This window comes from Grammomys surdaster, unplaced genomic scaffold, assembly GCF_004785775.1.
Source record: "Grammomys surdaster isolate TR1022 unplaced genomic scaffold, NIH_TR_1.0 224, whole genome shotgun sequence".
Taxonomy (NCBI): Eukaryota; Metazoa; Chordata; class Mammalia; order Rodentia; family Muridae; genus Grammomys; species Grammomys surdaster.
This window is the reverse complement of record NW_021604669.1, coordinates 10,076,197-10,092,597: the sequence shown is the minus strand read 5'-3', so window position 1 is coordinate 10,092,597 and position 16,401 is coordinate 10,076,197. Positions and strand designations below refer to the sequence as shown.

Here is a 16,401-nt window from a genome sequence, read left to right as displayed (position 1 = left end):
GAGTGCAGGAGTGGACGACCAAGGCTGGAGGTGAGTGCAGGAGTGGATGGCCAAGGCTGGAGGTGAGTGCAGGAGTGGACGGCCACTTTGACATCTGCTTGACCTTTTAAACGCTCTGAAATAGGACTGTGGTAATTTGGCTGACCTTGCTGGGTTAGAGACTAAAAGAGAGAGTTCTAAAAGAAGTGGGGATTTATTTATTTATTTATTTATTTAATCTTTGATTTAGACTCAAAGCTAGCCTTCTCCACCCGCAGGTGATCCTCTCTTCTCTCTCAGCAGGTGTGGAGGCGGTTCTCTGCAACCTGACTGCATTTCTAGAGGAAAGAGAGGTGAAAACCCTGTCCTTTGGAAAGTTTCCAAAGTACCTACTTCAGTGCAGGGAGGGGAGAAAGAAACACTACTTTTAGTTTAAAAACAAACAAGCAAGCCCTTCTCCCTTCGGCGCGCGCGCACACACACACACACACACACACACGGTAGGTCTCATTTTTACATTAAAAAAATCTTTAGACTTAAAAAATTTGCTCAGTTAAAAGGTGAGAAATAGGCCAGGTATGGTGGTGCCCACACTTAATCTAAGCATTAGGAAGGCAGAGAGGTAGGTGGACTTCTGTGTGTTTGAGGTCAGCCTGGTATCCATAGCAAGTTCCAGGACAGCCAGGGCTACACTGTAAGACACCCCCCCTTTTTTCTCAAAAAAAAAAAAAAAAAAAAAACCAGAAGAGGAAAGAAAAAAAGAGCTGGTTATGTTGGCTTATGTCTATAACCCAGTGTTTTTTTGCTTTTTAAGATTTATTTATTTCATGTATGTGAGTACACTACCATTGTTCTCTTCAGACACACCAGAAGAGAGCCTCGGATCCATTACAGATGGTTGTGAGCTACCATGTGGTTGCTGGGAATTGAACTTAGGTCCTCTGGAAGAGCAGCCAGTGCTCTTAGCCACTGAGCCAGCTCTCCAGCCCTAACCCAGTGTTTTTGAAAACTGTGGTGGATGAGTACCACAAGTCTAGGCCAACACAGGCTATAGTGTGAGACTGTGTTTCACAAAACAAAACAAAAAGAGAAGACTCATCCTGACAGTGTCCAGATCACTCTATAGCTCTGTGGCCATCAGGGATTGGGTGCCGGGAGATGGCTGTGCACACAGGTCTGTTCCAGGCAAGGATGCCCACTGGGGCCCAGCAGGGAGGTACCATGTAGACTGAGCAAGGATGTCCAATATCCCTCCCTAACTGGTGCTGCCAGGTGCTGCACTGAGTAGTGTTGGGAAGGCAGGTGAAGCCCTAGTCTACCCATAGCAACCATGAGCACAACAGGAGAGGAAAGCAGGGGTAGTGGCTCACCTTGCTTGCTGAGACAGCCCCTCAAACTTGTTTGCTGTCTTACTTGAAGATGATGGGCCCACATCATTACCTACAAGGAAAGTCAAAGGTTATATCTTCTGATATGGACATGAGAGACATTGGACAAAAAACTGGCATCCTGCAGTTTCCAGAAAGCATCAGAAGATCTCAGTCAGAATAGTATGTATTTCCTGTGTTAAAATAAAACCAGTGTCTAGACTGATGTTTTTACTGCTAGACAAAGGACTATGCTAGGGTGAGCAGCCTGCCTCCTGGTAGGTTTCTAAGATCATGGGAACTTGCTGATGTCCAGTGGCTAAGGATCTGGTCCTTGGTCTGGAAGGATAGGAAAAATCAAGAAAACATCAACTTTATCTAGGACAGTATTTCTCAGCCTTTCTAATGCTGTAATCCTTTAATACAATTCCTCATGTTGTGGTGACCTCCATCATAAAATTATTTCCACTGCTACTTTATTACTGTAATTTTATTACTGTGATAAATTATACTGTAAACATTATTTAGAGATAGAGGTTTGTCAAAGGGGTAGAGACTTACAGGTTTAGAACTTCTGGTCTAGAGGCAGTTACCAGGCAGGGATAACACACTCAGCTCATATGTGAGGCCCATGTATGGGTGGGTTGCTGACAGCAGCAGTGCACAGTGGATATCCACTCAGTGTAAAAACTGTTTACCATCTATATGTTATGTGCAAGGCATGAATGCAGAGCATGAACTGAAGCTAAGACTATGTGGCTGCTGTCACAGTGCTTAGGATCTGACTTGGGGAATTTACATAAAGAATGATTTAGCACTATGGAGTAAGACAGAGCTAGGCTGGGTGCTATGAAACTGAAGAAACAGTTATCTAAAACTCCAGCTGGTGAGCGAGGACACGACATGTGGAAGAAGGAGAAGAATTTCCATCAGGGCAGCACCTAAACTAGCAGAGCCCAGGAGGATAGATGTGCGCTTTATGCAGATGGGCAGAACTGACTAGAACATAAGTGGGGCTTTTTGTGACCATTGTACAGCCGGAGACGTGCATGGCAGAGCTGGGCCTCAGAGTTCCTATAGAAATTAGAGGACAAGAGAGTAGTAACTATTTCCCACTCCACGATGAGCCCCATGGTACAGCACAACATATGTCCAATGTTCTCTCCTGTCAGCTGCCATTCTGCACAACATGAGAGGCTGGCAGTCTAGCCTTCTTAAGAGAGACTTAGTTTATGAATCGCTGCAGGTTCCATAGCTATAGTGAAGCCAAGAATCCTGACCATAGTGGCATGTTCTGCACTGGCATGTTCTGCACGACCTCTCAGGATACCCTGAGAAACACAGAAGACAAGACCTATGGTTCATGGAGTACTTACCACAAGCATGGTGTTTGTCAAGTATCTGTAGGTAATCATGTTCATGAGAAACAACATAATCACCTCTTCCAATCTACATACAGATAAAAACAAAGGCCCAAGGGGAAACAGCAAGTGAAGGCTCAGTTGAGATACACAGCCAGGGACCCTCTCTAGAGTCTAAACTCTGAACCACCTACTCTCCCCTCAGTCCAAACAAAACTATCACATCAGGAGAGACTACTAGTAGAGCTGAAACCGGACCTCTTGGGGCAGAATGTTCTGTAATGCCAGGACAATGAGACAGGAAGAAACAAACTAGATTGGTTTTGACAGTACCACCAACTTGTTAACTGACTACTGCTTAATGGTAATGAGATGCTCTTTAACCTTTGATGTATTTCCAGTAGCACATGGCCTAACACAGAAGCCCTCTCTGGCAATTCTCAAGAAACTTCAAGGGGGATCTTCTTCAAGGCAAGCATTTCCGCAGCACTGTATTTCATGCTGAGCCCACAGTCCTGAATACCAAGCCTTTCTGTGAGCCACAACAATAGAATGTTTGGGGAATAAGCTGTTGTTCCCATTAACTCTTTTTCTATGTGAAACCACTTTCAACAAATGACTATTTAATTCAATTATACAGAATTTGACAGGAGCAAGAGAGGGTCCCTGGCTCCACTGTGGTTCTTCTCTGCTACTGCACAGATGAGCATCAGGGCATGCTGGCAATGCCCACCCCTAAGGCCTGGTTGTCAAGCATTCTCATTTAACGTCCTTCTTTGGTCATACCCCCTTCCCGCCCCCAACACACACACACTTGGTCAATTCTTGTATATCTAAAGAACATCCTCCTGCTGACTTGATCCTCCTACTCTCTTCTGGGAAGACATTAAGGGTGCAGATTTGGGAGCTGTACAAGTCCAGTTTTGAACTCCAGATGGTCAGTGATCTGGATTGAGCTTGGAGGATGTTGCCCTTTGTGCTGACCCTCTAACTCCTTACCCACACAATGGGAGTAACAACTGTGCCCACTACAATAGAGAGCATTAGAAGAAAGGCTATGGGCTGTGAGCACAGTCCTGGTCTGTAGGAACATGATACAAAAGTAATTATTCTCCACGTCCTTACATTGAAATGCGATGGGAACTATGCTGACATAGTCAACAGGCCAGTACCCTGGGGACAGCAACTCTTTCCGTGCCTTAGAAATCCTACCTCCCACACAGGGTCTGGAACAGAGTAACTGATGGCTCCTGTTGCAGAAAGACAGGGCCAGCAGGCTTTCCGAGACTTCTCAATAGGAAGCCATCTGTAATAGATAGACATGAATTCTGTCATTCTCATGGCTAGGCAAGCCTGGCTAGTGTGTAAGAAGAAATAAGGTTTAGAAAGATTCTGAAAGATAGTACTGCAAAGAGGAGAAGGTGAGAAGGCCCAGAAGGCTTAACCCTTTCCTTTCCCACTACGTAGCTTGAGCTTGCCACTTCAGAAAGTTCTGGCTATGTGAGAGAGAGGCAGTGAGAAGGCTGTGCTCATCTGCTGGGCAGGCAACTGGAGAAACCGAGGCCAATTCTCTGCTCTACTCACCACTCAGCTTAGAAGCCACGGGCTGAAATTTTGAGCTAGCCATGAGCAGCACGTATGCCACAGGGAGCTTTTGGAACAGTGAAGTAGGATTTGGGTCATAAATTCAGAAGTGAGTTCAAATGCCACTTCAGAAGTTATCAATCTGGGATCTTAAGCAAGTAATTTAACTTCTCCGTGCTTCACTTCCTTGCCAGTAAACTGGGGTGATGTCATTCTATCTTATGGGATGAATATGAATGCTCAGCACAAATGACTGGAAAAATTATCTGCTTTATATTTATAAAGATTTATAGGAGAGGAACAACCTGGCATCTTGACCCATTTTTTTGAGACCTTTTGACTATAGGACACAAAGCACATGAACTTTAGGTCTCAATGGTCAGAGATGATTCCTGGAGGAAACTAACGCAGGTTCTGTCCCGATTTCCGTATCACTTAAATGTATGTGTTAAATACATGTAGGTTTGTTTTAAAGCAGGTAAGTTAAAAAAGGGCAAAGTTCAATGAGATGCAACTTCCAAGGTCAGGGTCTCCCCAGAGATCTTATACCCCTTTGTTTTCCCATCTCAAGTCTGCCTGAGAAGACTCCTGAGACAGATGGCTGAACTCACCACCAAGCAGGACTTCAGTCATGTGATGCCCTGGCTATTATAGGCACTGGGACACTAGTTCTGGCAAGAGAAAAGCCTGGAAGGGTTCTCCTTGCTTGGACAAGGCTGGACATAGCAGAGAGTGCTGCTACAGGGGACAAGGAGGCACAGCAGTGAGTGGGGCTGTGCTGGACAGTCCTTATCTCTGGCAAGGACAATGCCTTCACCAGGCCTCTGATTCTCAAGCAAACAGACAACTGTGGTGAGCAAAGCCAGCTAGATACTCACTCTCCGGCCCTTTTCCAGCCATCCCATGCAACAGAAGGCAGCCTGTGGACAGGGTGAGGAGTGCAGGCTCTCAGCCACACTGGCTTCTCACAAACCAGCTGTGAGAACCAGGACAACTTCTTAACCTTTAGTCCTTAAAACCCAGGAAACAGTGTGTTCTGTCCCGGAGACTGGGCAAGAATCAGCTACGTTAGTGAATGAAAAGTCCATAGTTGGACGGAGTGTCTGCCAGGAAGGTGACATGCTCTTCTATGAAGCAGTGCTACAGGTTCTACTCTTGATACTCCCCGCAGGTGTGCCAATGGCTAGCTGGCTATGGTGGCTGGGTGCATTCTTCTTCTTTTGCTCCTTCCTGAGAGATTCCCACAATCATATCTTTGGTCCATTTTTGGCTATGGGTTATAACCTGATGCTCAAGATTCTGAGAGTTCACTCTACTCCATTCATCTTCCAACGCCAAACTCAAGCTCTGTTCTCCTCCTTAAACTGCCTTATCCCTCCTCCAAGGCTACTGTGAGGGTCTGGTCAGACTCACAGGCTGCATAGAACCCATCACAAACACCAGTAAAGGCAGGTCCCACCAGTAACAGCTGTCTATAAATGAGTTAATGTCAAAGGTTCTGAGTCAAAGGACATGATGGCAAAATACTCATCAGTAAAAGCTTCAGAGTGTGACCGGCAGCCGGGTGTGGTGGCACATGTCTATAATCCCAGGACTGGAAGGATGTGACTGGAATTTTTCAGGTTCAGGCTAGCCTATGTTATGTAGTGAAACCCTATTCTGAAACAAACAAACCCCATAAAGAATCAAACAAACAAAGCCCAAGAATCCTTCTCCTGAAAACTGCAGCAGCAAGCAACAACAAAAACCAAACCAAATCAGAGAATAGGGAAATGACTACAGTCAAGTCACAGGCCTGATAAGACTGCTGGCTACAAGGTTGTACAGCATATTCTTTTGAGGACTAAAAGGAGCAAGGGCCAAGATGAGAGGCTTCAGACTTGATGAGGGTGAGATGAGGTGATATGGCAAACGAACTTTGGATGTGGAATGGATGTGAGCAATACAAAATGACTACCTAAAGGTACCAAGTCTAGGCTGGAAAGATATCTCAGCCTGTACAGTGCTTCCCAGGCAAGAATAAGGATCTGAGTTTGATCCCTAAATCCCATAGTAAAACTGGGTGTGGTGGTGCACTAGGAATTACAGTGCTGGGGACATACATACATACATACATACATACATACATACATACATACATCTCTCTCTCTCTCTTTCCCTCTCTCCCCCCGGGGGCTTGTTGGCCCTCAGCTTAGCCTAATTGGTAAACTCCAGGCTAGAGACATATACGCATGCATGCTTGCACAGTTAAGAACCCTAAATAAGTCAAGGAATACCAGCAGTCACCAGAAACAAAGAGAGGTAAGGAACAGATTACTTCTCTCACCTCCTAGAAGACGTGACTCTGCAGGCTGTTAGACTTGCAACCTCTAGAACTGTCAGGATAGGCTTTGTTGTCTGAAGAGTTGGAGTTTGTGGCATGAATTATAGTAGCCAAGGACACATAAAGCTCCATGACACACATGTGGGAGTCTGGTTATTGGCCATCCAGCAAAACAGCAGGATGAGAGTTAGAGTTACAAACAGCAGGTAACATTTGCTGAGTGCTTTCTAAGTCCCCAGTCCTGGGCTTCATGCATTTTTCTCACATCACCTTTGTAAGAATTCCATGCATAAAACACGAACAGTACTGGCCTTTATTTTATTGTCAGAGAAACTGAGGCATTGAACAACAAACACATACTTGTTAAAAGTCACATGTGGTGGCTCACACCTGCAGTGTCAGTACTCAGAAGGCTGAGGCAGGATTGCTATGGGTTCAAGGTCAGCCTAAAGGATAGAGAATTACTTTGTTTCAAAAAATACCAAAACAAAACAAAGCCAAAAACCATGTGGAGATATGACACCACTACATTAGGAACTACAGAGAGATGATGGTCTGAGAGGGACAGGCAGGAGGCCGGAGCATTGGGACAACCCCCAGCCAGAGGCAAACAGAGTGGGGTCTCTGAAACAAGTCCCAGAACAGGCCTTGAAGGATAGCTTGGCATCAATATAGCTAAGTAGAGGGAAAGGCATTGTGACACTGTGAGAGCATGTCATGACTGAGGGCCACTGGCGGGTGGAAGAGGAGGGAGTGTGGACTGGGACCCTGCTGAACCTGGTAAAGCACACAAGTGAGAGTTGGCTACTCAGAACATTCTTAGCTATGTCTAACCGAGGGACCCCATCTCCACAGGCTGAGGGGAGACCTAAAGGAACGCTAGGGAAGCTGAGGCACCAAGGAGAGAGACGATTTCTAGAGACTGACCTCTGTATCTGGCTGATGACTAAACTGTCTGACACTTGCATTTGCCTCCAGCATCAACAGCAGCAGGGGACAGGTCACACAACAAGCATCGATCACATTGCAGAGTACACATGCCAGGGGCTGAGAAAATTCCCCCTGACAATCATGAGTCCAGTTGTATACCTGTAGTGTGCCAACGCCACTAACTTACATCTGTACGTATATCTATCTCCCGTATGTGCACACCTACCAACCACAAACATGCCTTGAGTCAGCACTCCAGTTGTCTGAGTTCTCACCACAGTCCTGCCATTTGGAGCATTGCCACATTTGCTGGGGATAAACTTTGATCCTTGTCACGTAGGGCTGGCTGAGGCCCCATCTGTGAAAGGTCTAATGCTCCCAGCTTACGGGCAGGCAATAAGTTTTATAACGTGGTAACAACTGAGTTTCTTTGGGAAAAGGCCTGATCTTTACCACTATTGGAAATAAAATGAAAAGCCAGGTGTTAGATAACATTCAAGCTGGGAAACAGAAACTTAATGCATTGATTAGAGTGATGTCTCTGTTTCTAGAAGAAGCACAGTAAAGCACACAGGAAGCAAGCAAAGGATCAAAACTCAGTGAACCTCAGGATGAATATTCACTGTGGGATGAAGTCCACAGAGAAAGCCTGTGGCTTTTGGGGAATGTTATCTAGTCAAAGTCTGATTTTTGGGCAGATCTTCAGACTCTTGAAAGCCTTGAACCGCAATATCTAGGAGCCCTCAGTATTAAGGACTGTATGTGTCTGCATGTGTTGTTTTGCCTTGATTACTTCTGATTCAGGCAGACCCACCTCCAATGTGCCCTGTGTTGATTGTGTGTAGTTTCACACTCCATTTTCTAGCATTTCCATAGAGTTCAGTCAACATATACACTTGACACTAAAGGAATTGTACTCTGTATATCTGAGTCCTCACTGGACCACGAGCTCCTCGAGTACAAGGACTTGAGAAAGCTCAAGCAACAGACACAGACTCAGCAGTGGTCCTGGGTAGGCCTGCTGAGACAAAGCATGAGTGGCTACAATATAAATACGTGTTTGTGAGCATACTTGCGCTGTGTACACACATGTTCTGTGGTATTTGGGACAAAACTGTGTGGGACAGCCTTAAAGTGTATATTCTGGCTTTTACTCAAAACTTAAAAAAAAAATCAGAACAATTCAGATAGGCTTTAGGGAATCCTTTAAGACTATTAAGCTGAATTACCCATCATGTGTTAACCCCAATTTATAAAAAGGCAGGAAAAAAGTCACAGTAGAATCCACTGGTGGGAAAAGATGACTAGCACGCTCATTTGGCAGAAATCATTTGTGTGGGGCAGGACCTTGCTTGGATGATGGTGACCCATATACCACTGCCAGGGCAGTAGGCAAGATGCAAAGTATGGGCTTTCATTGTTTTTGTTGCTGTTAGCAGTGTTTTGGGGTTTTTTTGGGCAGACAAGTTAGGTCCTGTAGCCAGTGTCAATCAACTATTCAACTATCTCTGGGTAAGGCTGTTCATTCTCAAGAGATTTCTTAATATCCAGTTTGGGCCAGGCAGGGTTCTGTCCAGGTGAGAACAGCAGACAAGGATGCTTTTTCTCATGGTACTCTCATTCTAGTGGGGTAGACAAAACACGCAAAGAACTTAAGTCTGATAGTGTTCTGGAAGACAATGGACAAGAGCCAGGGAGGCAAACAAGTAAGCTTGGTCTTACAAGGAGAGGACTGAATGCCAGGGAGTGTGAGGGCCTTGGATAGTGTGCATGGGGAGGATTGGAGGTGAAGGGCAGAGGACCCCGCTTTGATATAAAGAGCCTGTACTCATCTGAACCTCAGCAGGAAGTCATTAAAGGGGTGAAGGAGGACAGAAGGATGTCTAGGATAGGATTTCTGTTTTATAAGGAAGCTGTTCTGGTTATCAGGAAGGAGTGCATGGTTTTATTTTTATTTTCTTCTTCTTCTGGTACTGGGATTGAACCCAGGGGGACTTGTACATGTTAGATAAGCACTCTAAACCTATTGTCTTGCTTTTTTGGGTTCTGTGCGATTCATAATTCCAACCTAAAACAGTTGCTATTCTCAGCTGAGATTTAGGATATGTTCAGTTCCTATTAGTATTATATTTTTGCCCTCCATATCTGTGGGTAAAAAATATTTGGGAAAATATATGTGACAAACACAGACCCATTTTTAAAAAATATCATATTTACACTGTATTAGGTCTGCCATCTGGAGAGAATTTAAAGGTATTTGTGTTCAGGTTACTCAAATGCCTACGCCACTGTAGAAGTGGGATGGGGCACCTGCAGATTCTGGTGTCTTATGTGTGGGGTGTTCTATAACCAGCTCCCTGATGATATAAGAGGGCACTTTATTTACTACTATAGTTTTGAGTGGCCCTAGACATTTTCCATTATGTTTCCTGGCCTTAGAAGGCAGGTACAATCATATTAAGACATGTTTAAGTCCACAGCCAGGGTGTGTGCAGTTTGAATGGTTTTCCTAATGTGCAAACTGTCCAGTGCCCAGTGGAGTCCCCCCTACTATCGGGCTCTGGACAGCTTTGACCCTGACTTTATGAAAACTTACCCCAAGGAATTGCGCCTTTGTTTGGGGGCCCATGAGGTAGTGGGCTGGGAGGGTCAGACAGGGTTCTCTTGTGTCCTGGTGGTGGGGGAGGAGGCCTCTTCTTGGATAGGGTGGAGCTGCCACTAGAGGTCTGGGTGCCTAGAGGGAGTGTTGAAGGTGGGCCAGTTGGACCTAGAAAGGAAATTGAATGGGGGCAGGAGGGTTAATCCCAATCTCACAGACACAGAACAGCCAGTATGTAATTACTCATCAAAATGTGGTATAACATGGGAGTCTACCAGCCCACCAACTCACAAATGCATTTCAAAACTGATTGTTGGAGAAATGCTTAGCCCTGATGGGGATGTCTGTATCATACCCTGTCCTCCCAAGGCTCAGCCACCACTGTGGCAGAGGGAGCAGGATAAGTGTAAGAGCCAGAGGCAGTGGATGAGCACAAGGAAACTGCTTTCTGGACACAGCAGGGAGGTTGCACATATGAATGAATTCACAGCAGTTGAGGTAGCACTCCTAAAGACCTGTGTAAGCTCAAGCCAGATAAGATCACAGCATGAAGAGGGGAGGGACATGAAATAGGCCCCTAGCTAAAGAGCAGTTGATAGGACTGGGACTGAGAGTCACTTTTCTTTAATGGTGTGTTCCCTGGTGGATTGTGACCACCATCTAGTGGAGGCCATACATCCAAGAATAAAGGTCCAAATTGTACTTGCTGGGGAAGGGAGTGGGGAAAAAAGGACACAGAGTGGAATGGTTACAGAAGGGCAGATGGACCTGGGAGAAGTCAGGGAGAAATGAATATGATCAAAATACATTGTATGAAGTTCTCAGGGAACTAAGAAAGAGAAAAACACAGTAAGAATTCAAGTGATAAGTAGAAGTGGGGAGGGGAGACTTGGTTAAAAAATTACAATGAAGGAAAAAAAAATGAGAATTTTTAAGGAGCAAAACACCAGCCAAGCCAGGCCTGAAATCCCAGCCTCTTAGAAGGCCAAGGCAGGGGATCATGGACTTCAAGAATTACACATGTTCAGCCAGAAAAGCGATGAGCACTCATTTAAAAAACCAAGGCAGAGGGAAAACCAAACTGTTGTACCAAATGCTACCCAATACAGAAGGCCCAGGGATCTAGTCCCTCCCTCAGATGCAATGGTATAAAGAAAGCACACGCGTTTTCAGTCAGTAACTCACTGCAAATTACTAGGAGGAAGGCATTCCGCACCGCTAGCAAGATCAAGAGGGGACAACGGAGTGCTGTGAGCCCGGCAGCCAGTGGCCCACAGTTAAAGTATTCAGACAGCAGAGGTTTTGAATTCTACCACAGCTTTTCTTTTAGTCAGAAAACAAGCTTTCCTTAAAAACAACAACAACAAAACCAAAAAAAAAAAAAAAAAAAAAAACCCAGCCCAACCAACCAATCATTTGTTTTCCTAAATTACAAAGGAGTTAAGATGACCTAGAAAAACAACTCCAGAATCTCTTTCTGTTCTAATTCTGAATTGTTCTGGAAATCCCAAACCATCTGTTATACTTGAAGTCTGAACAACAGCTAAGGGAGCTGGTTTTGAATTAGTTAATATACATTCTTGAAGTGAGGGTGCATGTCAGACATGCTGGGCAACTGGATTGGGTATTTCTCTAGAGAAAACTCCCGTGGGCCTGCTTTAACCATGTCCACGAACAAATGCTTCTATATACATGTACAAAGAAAAAAAAAGCAAAGCAATAGAAAGAGGGAAGCTAGGAACACTGCCATATAAAATGTTTAACTCAGACAGGGGATACTTAGTGATCTAGAGAAGATCCAAACGAGCTTTTAATACTCTGTGTTCAAAGAAAATCATAATTACTGATGGTTTTCTTCCTGGGTAAACTTAAGATAGTTTTAATTATTAATTAATGACTAGTACTAACAAGGGTTAAGTCATTAATTGTCAAAGGTAGCCTGACAGACAGGGCAGCAGATACTGATCATCTCAATGAAGTAGATATGTACATTAGGATAATGACCATAGTTATAGATTTGATTCTGTTTTATTGATGTGACGCAGGATAGCAGCTTTATGGTTACTTTAAACTAATACCTACTCACACTGTTAACTACTAAAGTTTTAGATACCATTTTCACAATAAGGAGGTTGTACTACAGCCTTACACTTGCACGGAGCGTTGCATACTTCAGTTGTGTCTGAACAGGCTATTCCTTTTGACTTTCAATATAATCCTGTGAGGTATGGGTTTAGTATGGTCCTATCATGTATCCAAGGAAAGGGGCTTGTCATGACAGACTCCACAGAATAGGGAGCATGGATCTATCTAGCAAAAGCAGGTTTAGAAACAGCAGAGGCACTTGCCCCAGCAGTCAGCACTGCTAATTCCTGAGGTCCAGGGCAGCATTTTCTGCATTTGTTCCACGAGGAAAACAACCATATTCAGTAGGAGGATAGGGAAATAATAGCAGAATAGATAAAAGACAATAGTGAGTTTCTCTTGTAATTTCATCTCTATCGCCATCTAGGGATTCTCTGGTGAAGCACATCTTATAAAAGGTCACATAAGGAGGCTCCAAATACTGAAGTAAAATGCTAAGAGACGTCTATCTGGAACAGAGGTATACTACATATGTGACTTCAGGGAGGATCGCATGCAAGAGTCACCCAGTCTGTACTGTCCAAGCAGAATCCAGACCCAAGAGTCTACAAAGTTGGCCAGAGATAGCAAGAAGCTGTATTCTGTGTAACCTGATCTGACTCAAGCCCAAACTCTTAAAGCCTGACAACAGCTTGTTCTTACTAACTACCACGTACTCAGTGGGGATCTTCATTTTGTGCCTACTTTTAAAACTATCTTTATTAATTTTTGAGAGGTTCAGTACTTTTTTTTTTGTTTTGCTGCTCTCATTTTTGAGGATTCATATGTAACTTTATCCAGAATCTTTCTATAATGCTTCTCTCTTCCCTGGAATGGCTACTACTAATGTCTAGAACTTCAAGGTTTCCAGGGACAAGAATATCCCATTTTGTACCACAGTGACTGTTCTCCTTTCTTCTCCTTCTGTATGTTTTCCCAGGGGAGATGGTATTGCTTTTCTATGTCTCAGTGCTGGGCCTGGTATAGTCTGGGCATTCAATGCACGTCTATGCAAACAATTCATGGTGCAAGCCTGCAGGATGATTTTTCAATATTTTGCACATTTGGATTTCAGAAAAGGTGAAGACCCAGATCTTCTACCTGGAAACCAAATAAAAAGTATAACTTTCAAAGTTCACAGAAAATGACTTGAAAAGCTATTCTCACAGTTTTTTGAAAGGTTTGTCTGTAATATGCCTTACAGAAGACTTAATAACTGAAGTTATACCTAAGTAACTCTAGTAATATGGAGAAAAGCTCTATCATTTCCTAATGGTTTTCCCCTTATGTTTTTAATTAACAATGTTGTATATGTTCACTGAGCACACGATGCCATTTTGAAACACATACGCATTGTGGAATGATTCAATGAGCCAATTAACATTTTTCACCTCATATACTTATTGCGGTGAGAACACTCAAAATCTATTGTCCTAGCAATTTTCAAGACGACAATCCATTATTTTTTGTCACAGTAACATGTCCTTTAACAGATCTCTTAAATTTATGTGGCTGGTTTTACGTGACTGATCCTATGGGTTTTTTCTATAGTATGTTAATCACCTTGACAAGCAGTAGATAAAGCCAAGCACTGTGTAATTACACAGAGAAGGACTCTGAAAGGAAAGAGCTGCTAGGGTGACATGTTTTTCTGTTTGCTGATTTCCATACAGAGAGTGACCTTAGATTTTCATCTGCCCTTCAGTCCCTTTCTCATACTGATAAAAGCAGTGGATTCAAAGGAGTTAGGGTTGGTTCTGTAACAATTATATACATACATGCTTTGACATTTTCCCATGCAGGAGAAATCAGGGTTTCCTCTGCTTCTTTTTTCATACCCCAGAGGTCAGGTGATTTGACAGTAGAGCCTGTGTTAGTGGCCCTTGTTGAAGACAACTCTCTTGGTCAGTCCAAGTGGCTCCATGTAAGGTGTTTAAAAAGGAATTTGGTACACATCACTACTTCCATCTGAATGCCTATTTTAACTGTAAGGTCACTGTACAGATTTTACATCTGGTTAGTTTTGGTATGTGATGTTTTTATTTATTTGCAAGGTTTCTTTTTTTTTTTAAATAATGAAGCTTTAACAATTATTAACATAATAAAAAGTACGATGGGACACTGGATAAGGGTCACAGCAACCAAATAAAGCAAAGCTAAATATAAACATAAATCTAACGAGATTTAAAGGCAAAGCTCATGAGTTGTTATACTAAGCAATTCATAGGGTTGTCGCAGGAGATACAAGTCCCTGGAAAACGGTAGTCACCAATGTATGGGCACTTCCCAGGCTTGTAGCGCTCAGCCAGTGGCGCCTACCTGACAGCAGCCACAGTAGGAAGCTGAGGGAGTCTCCCCATCCCTACTTGTCTCTTAGACTACAGACCTCTCAGAGAAGGAGACGCTGTGTATCAAGTGCTTCCACAGCCGTATTGGGTAGAACTACTATAAACATTTCCTACAGAACTCTTCAGCAAGTGAACTGCCACTATAAAATGTGGTTTAGGTTCATGTGTGCCCACTCCTTACTTCAGCTGTATATTTTTGGACGTGCTTTCACTTATTCTTTCTGTTGCTTATACACTTAATAACCTGACAGAGGAACCCTGTCTTGTACTGTGCTAAGACAATGGATGCATAGCTCCTGTCCTAGAGAAGTTTTCAGTAGGGCAGGAGGAAATGGAAACCTGTCCTTCAAAGCAGCAAACTTAAGCTCTCCTCCTGCATAGCCACCTACTGATCTGATGGTGCACTTCATGCTTGCTTTCTTAACTTTCAGTGAGTACAGAAGGCCTTCTTCACTCTCCCTTGTATTCCTGCTCCCAAAATAGTCGTTAAATGAGCACACTCAGTGGAACTGTGCAGTCTCATTTGCGTGCCACCTTACTGTGCATGCTCAAAGCATGACTCAGCAAGGCAAACACTAAATCCTTACTTCTGGTAACTCAGCAGGCTCAACTAAATATAGCATGAGAGACACAGGGCTAGATTGGCCCTTATGGAGTAGGAATCCCGGGATCTAGACTGAGGCTAGAGTCTGGATGAGGTAGGAGGTCTCCATCATAGCAAGTACACACAAGATGCAGGGTTAGTATTCACATGCATTCATACGCTATTTAGAGCAGAAATATTTCTGGATTCTAGCACACTAGTTCCTGCTTCTAAAAGCTAAAAAACTGAGTTCTTCAAACCAAGTACTGCTCCTCGAGATCAGAGTTATTCTTTACAATGTTTCTTTCAGTTAAGAAGCAGGTAGGTGTCAGGTCTTGATATGGTACATGTCAATCCAGCCAGTGAGCAACTTCACTTTAGCCCATAGTTCCCTGAAGACTCCTTAAAAGAGGCAGTGGCAGAGAGGTACCAAAGCCAGGCAGAGAACCAAGCCTGATGGATCACATGGTGCCACATGCTGTGCTGAGTGTTTCCTACAGTTCTTAATCTTCTGAGAAGTAATGGCTCTATGGTGGGTATACATTTTTTGCCACTGACATGCAAAAGGCATGAAGATGAACAATGGCAGACAGTCCTGGTTCTAAACTTTAATGTTATTGTAAACCAGCTAAGTTAGTCAACCAAGCCAGCAAACACTATGTACCTGCAAGTACCTATTCTGTGAGATGGGCCGTGCAGCTATGTGGTTCCCCATGTTCCTCCACTCCAGAAGCAGCTGCACGCACAGCCCAGCAGACTTAACAGGAACATCTCTCCGAACACTGTCTCAAGGTATCCTGAGGACCACTCCCTTAGGCAGGTAAGAGAAAGACAGACAATCTCACTCAACAAGGAAGACTTGAGGTGACTTGCCTGAACAGCTCTCCTGCTGCAGCACCATGTGATCTGTAGGAAATTCCTTAACTTTACTAGGGCTCAGTTTCTTTGTCTTTGTAATGGGATACAGACAGTGCTAGTCTTTCAGTATCCTCTTAGCTTTAAAGAAACCAAAGTTCGATTATAGCATTCAAATGTAAACACTAAAAACAAGTAAATCCTGGTGAGCCTGAGGCACTTCTATATAACAGTACTGGGTAGGGGCTGCTGATCATGAGGAAGATGCACACACTTAGCTTTGTACCTGTCAGTGATTCTCTCTGGACTCCTTTCTCCAGAGGAGCCAGGCATGGGACTGCCTGAGCC

General features: G+C 43.9%; 1 protein-coding gene across 4 annotated transcripts in view; it reads right to left on the bottom strand.

Annotated features, from left to right (window-relative positions):
• Window positions 1–16,401, bottom strand: part of Asap1 (ArfGAP with SH3 domain, ankyrin repeat and PH domain 1) — a 291,208-nt gene that overhangs the window by 13,933 nt on the left and 260,874 nt on the right. For 2 of the 4 annotated variants that reach the window (XM_028773283.1, XM_028773284.1), the window contains exons 25-26: window positions 10,141–10,311; window positions 1,350–1,419 (exon numbers count right to left, since the gene is read on the bottom strand). In XM_028773283.1, the coding sequence (XP_028629116.1) occupies window positions 1,350–1,419; window positions 10,141–10,311 (241 nt within the window). The remainder of the gene's footprint in view (window positions 1–1,349; window positions 1,420–10,140; window positions 10,312–16,401) is intronic. The other 2 variants (XM_028773285.1, XM_028773286.1) reach the window with 1 other exon arrangement.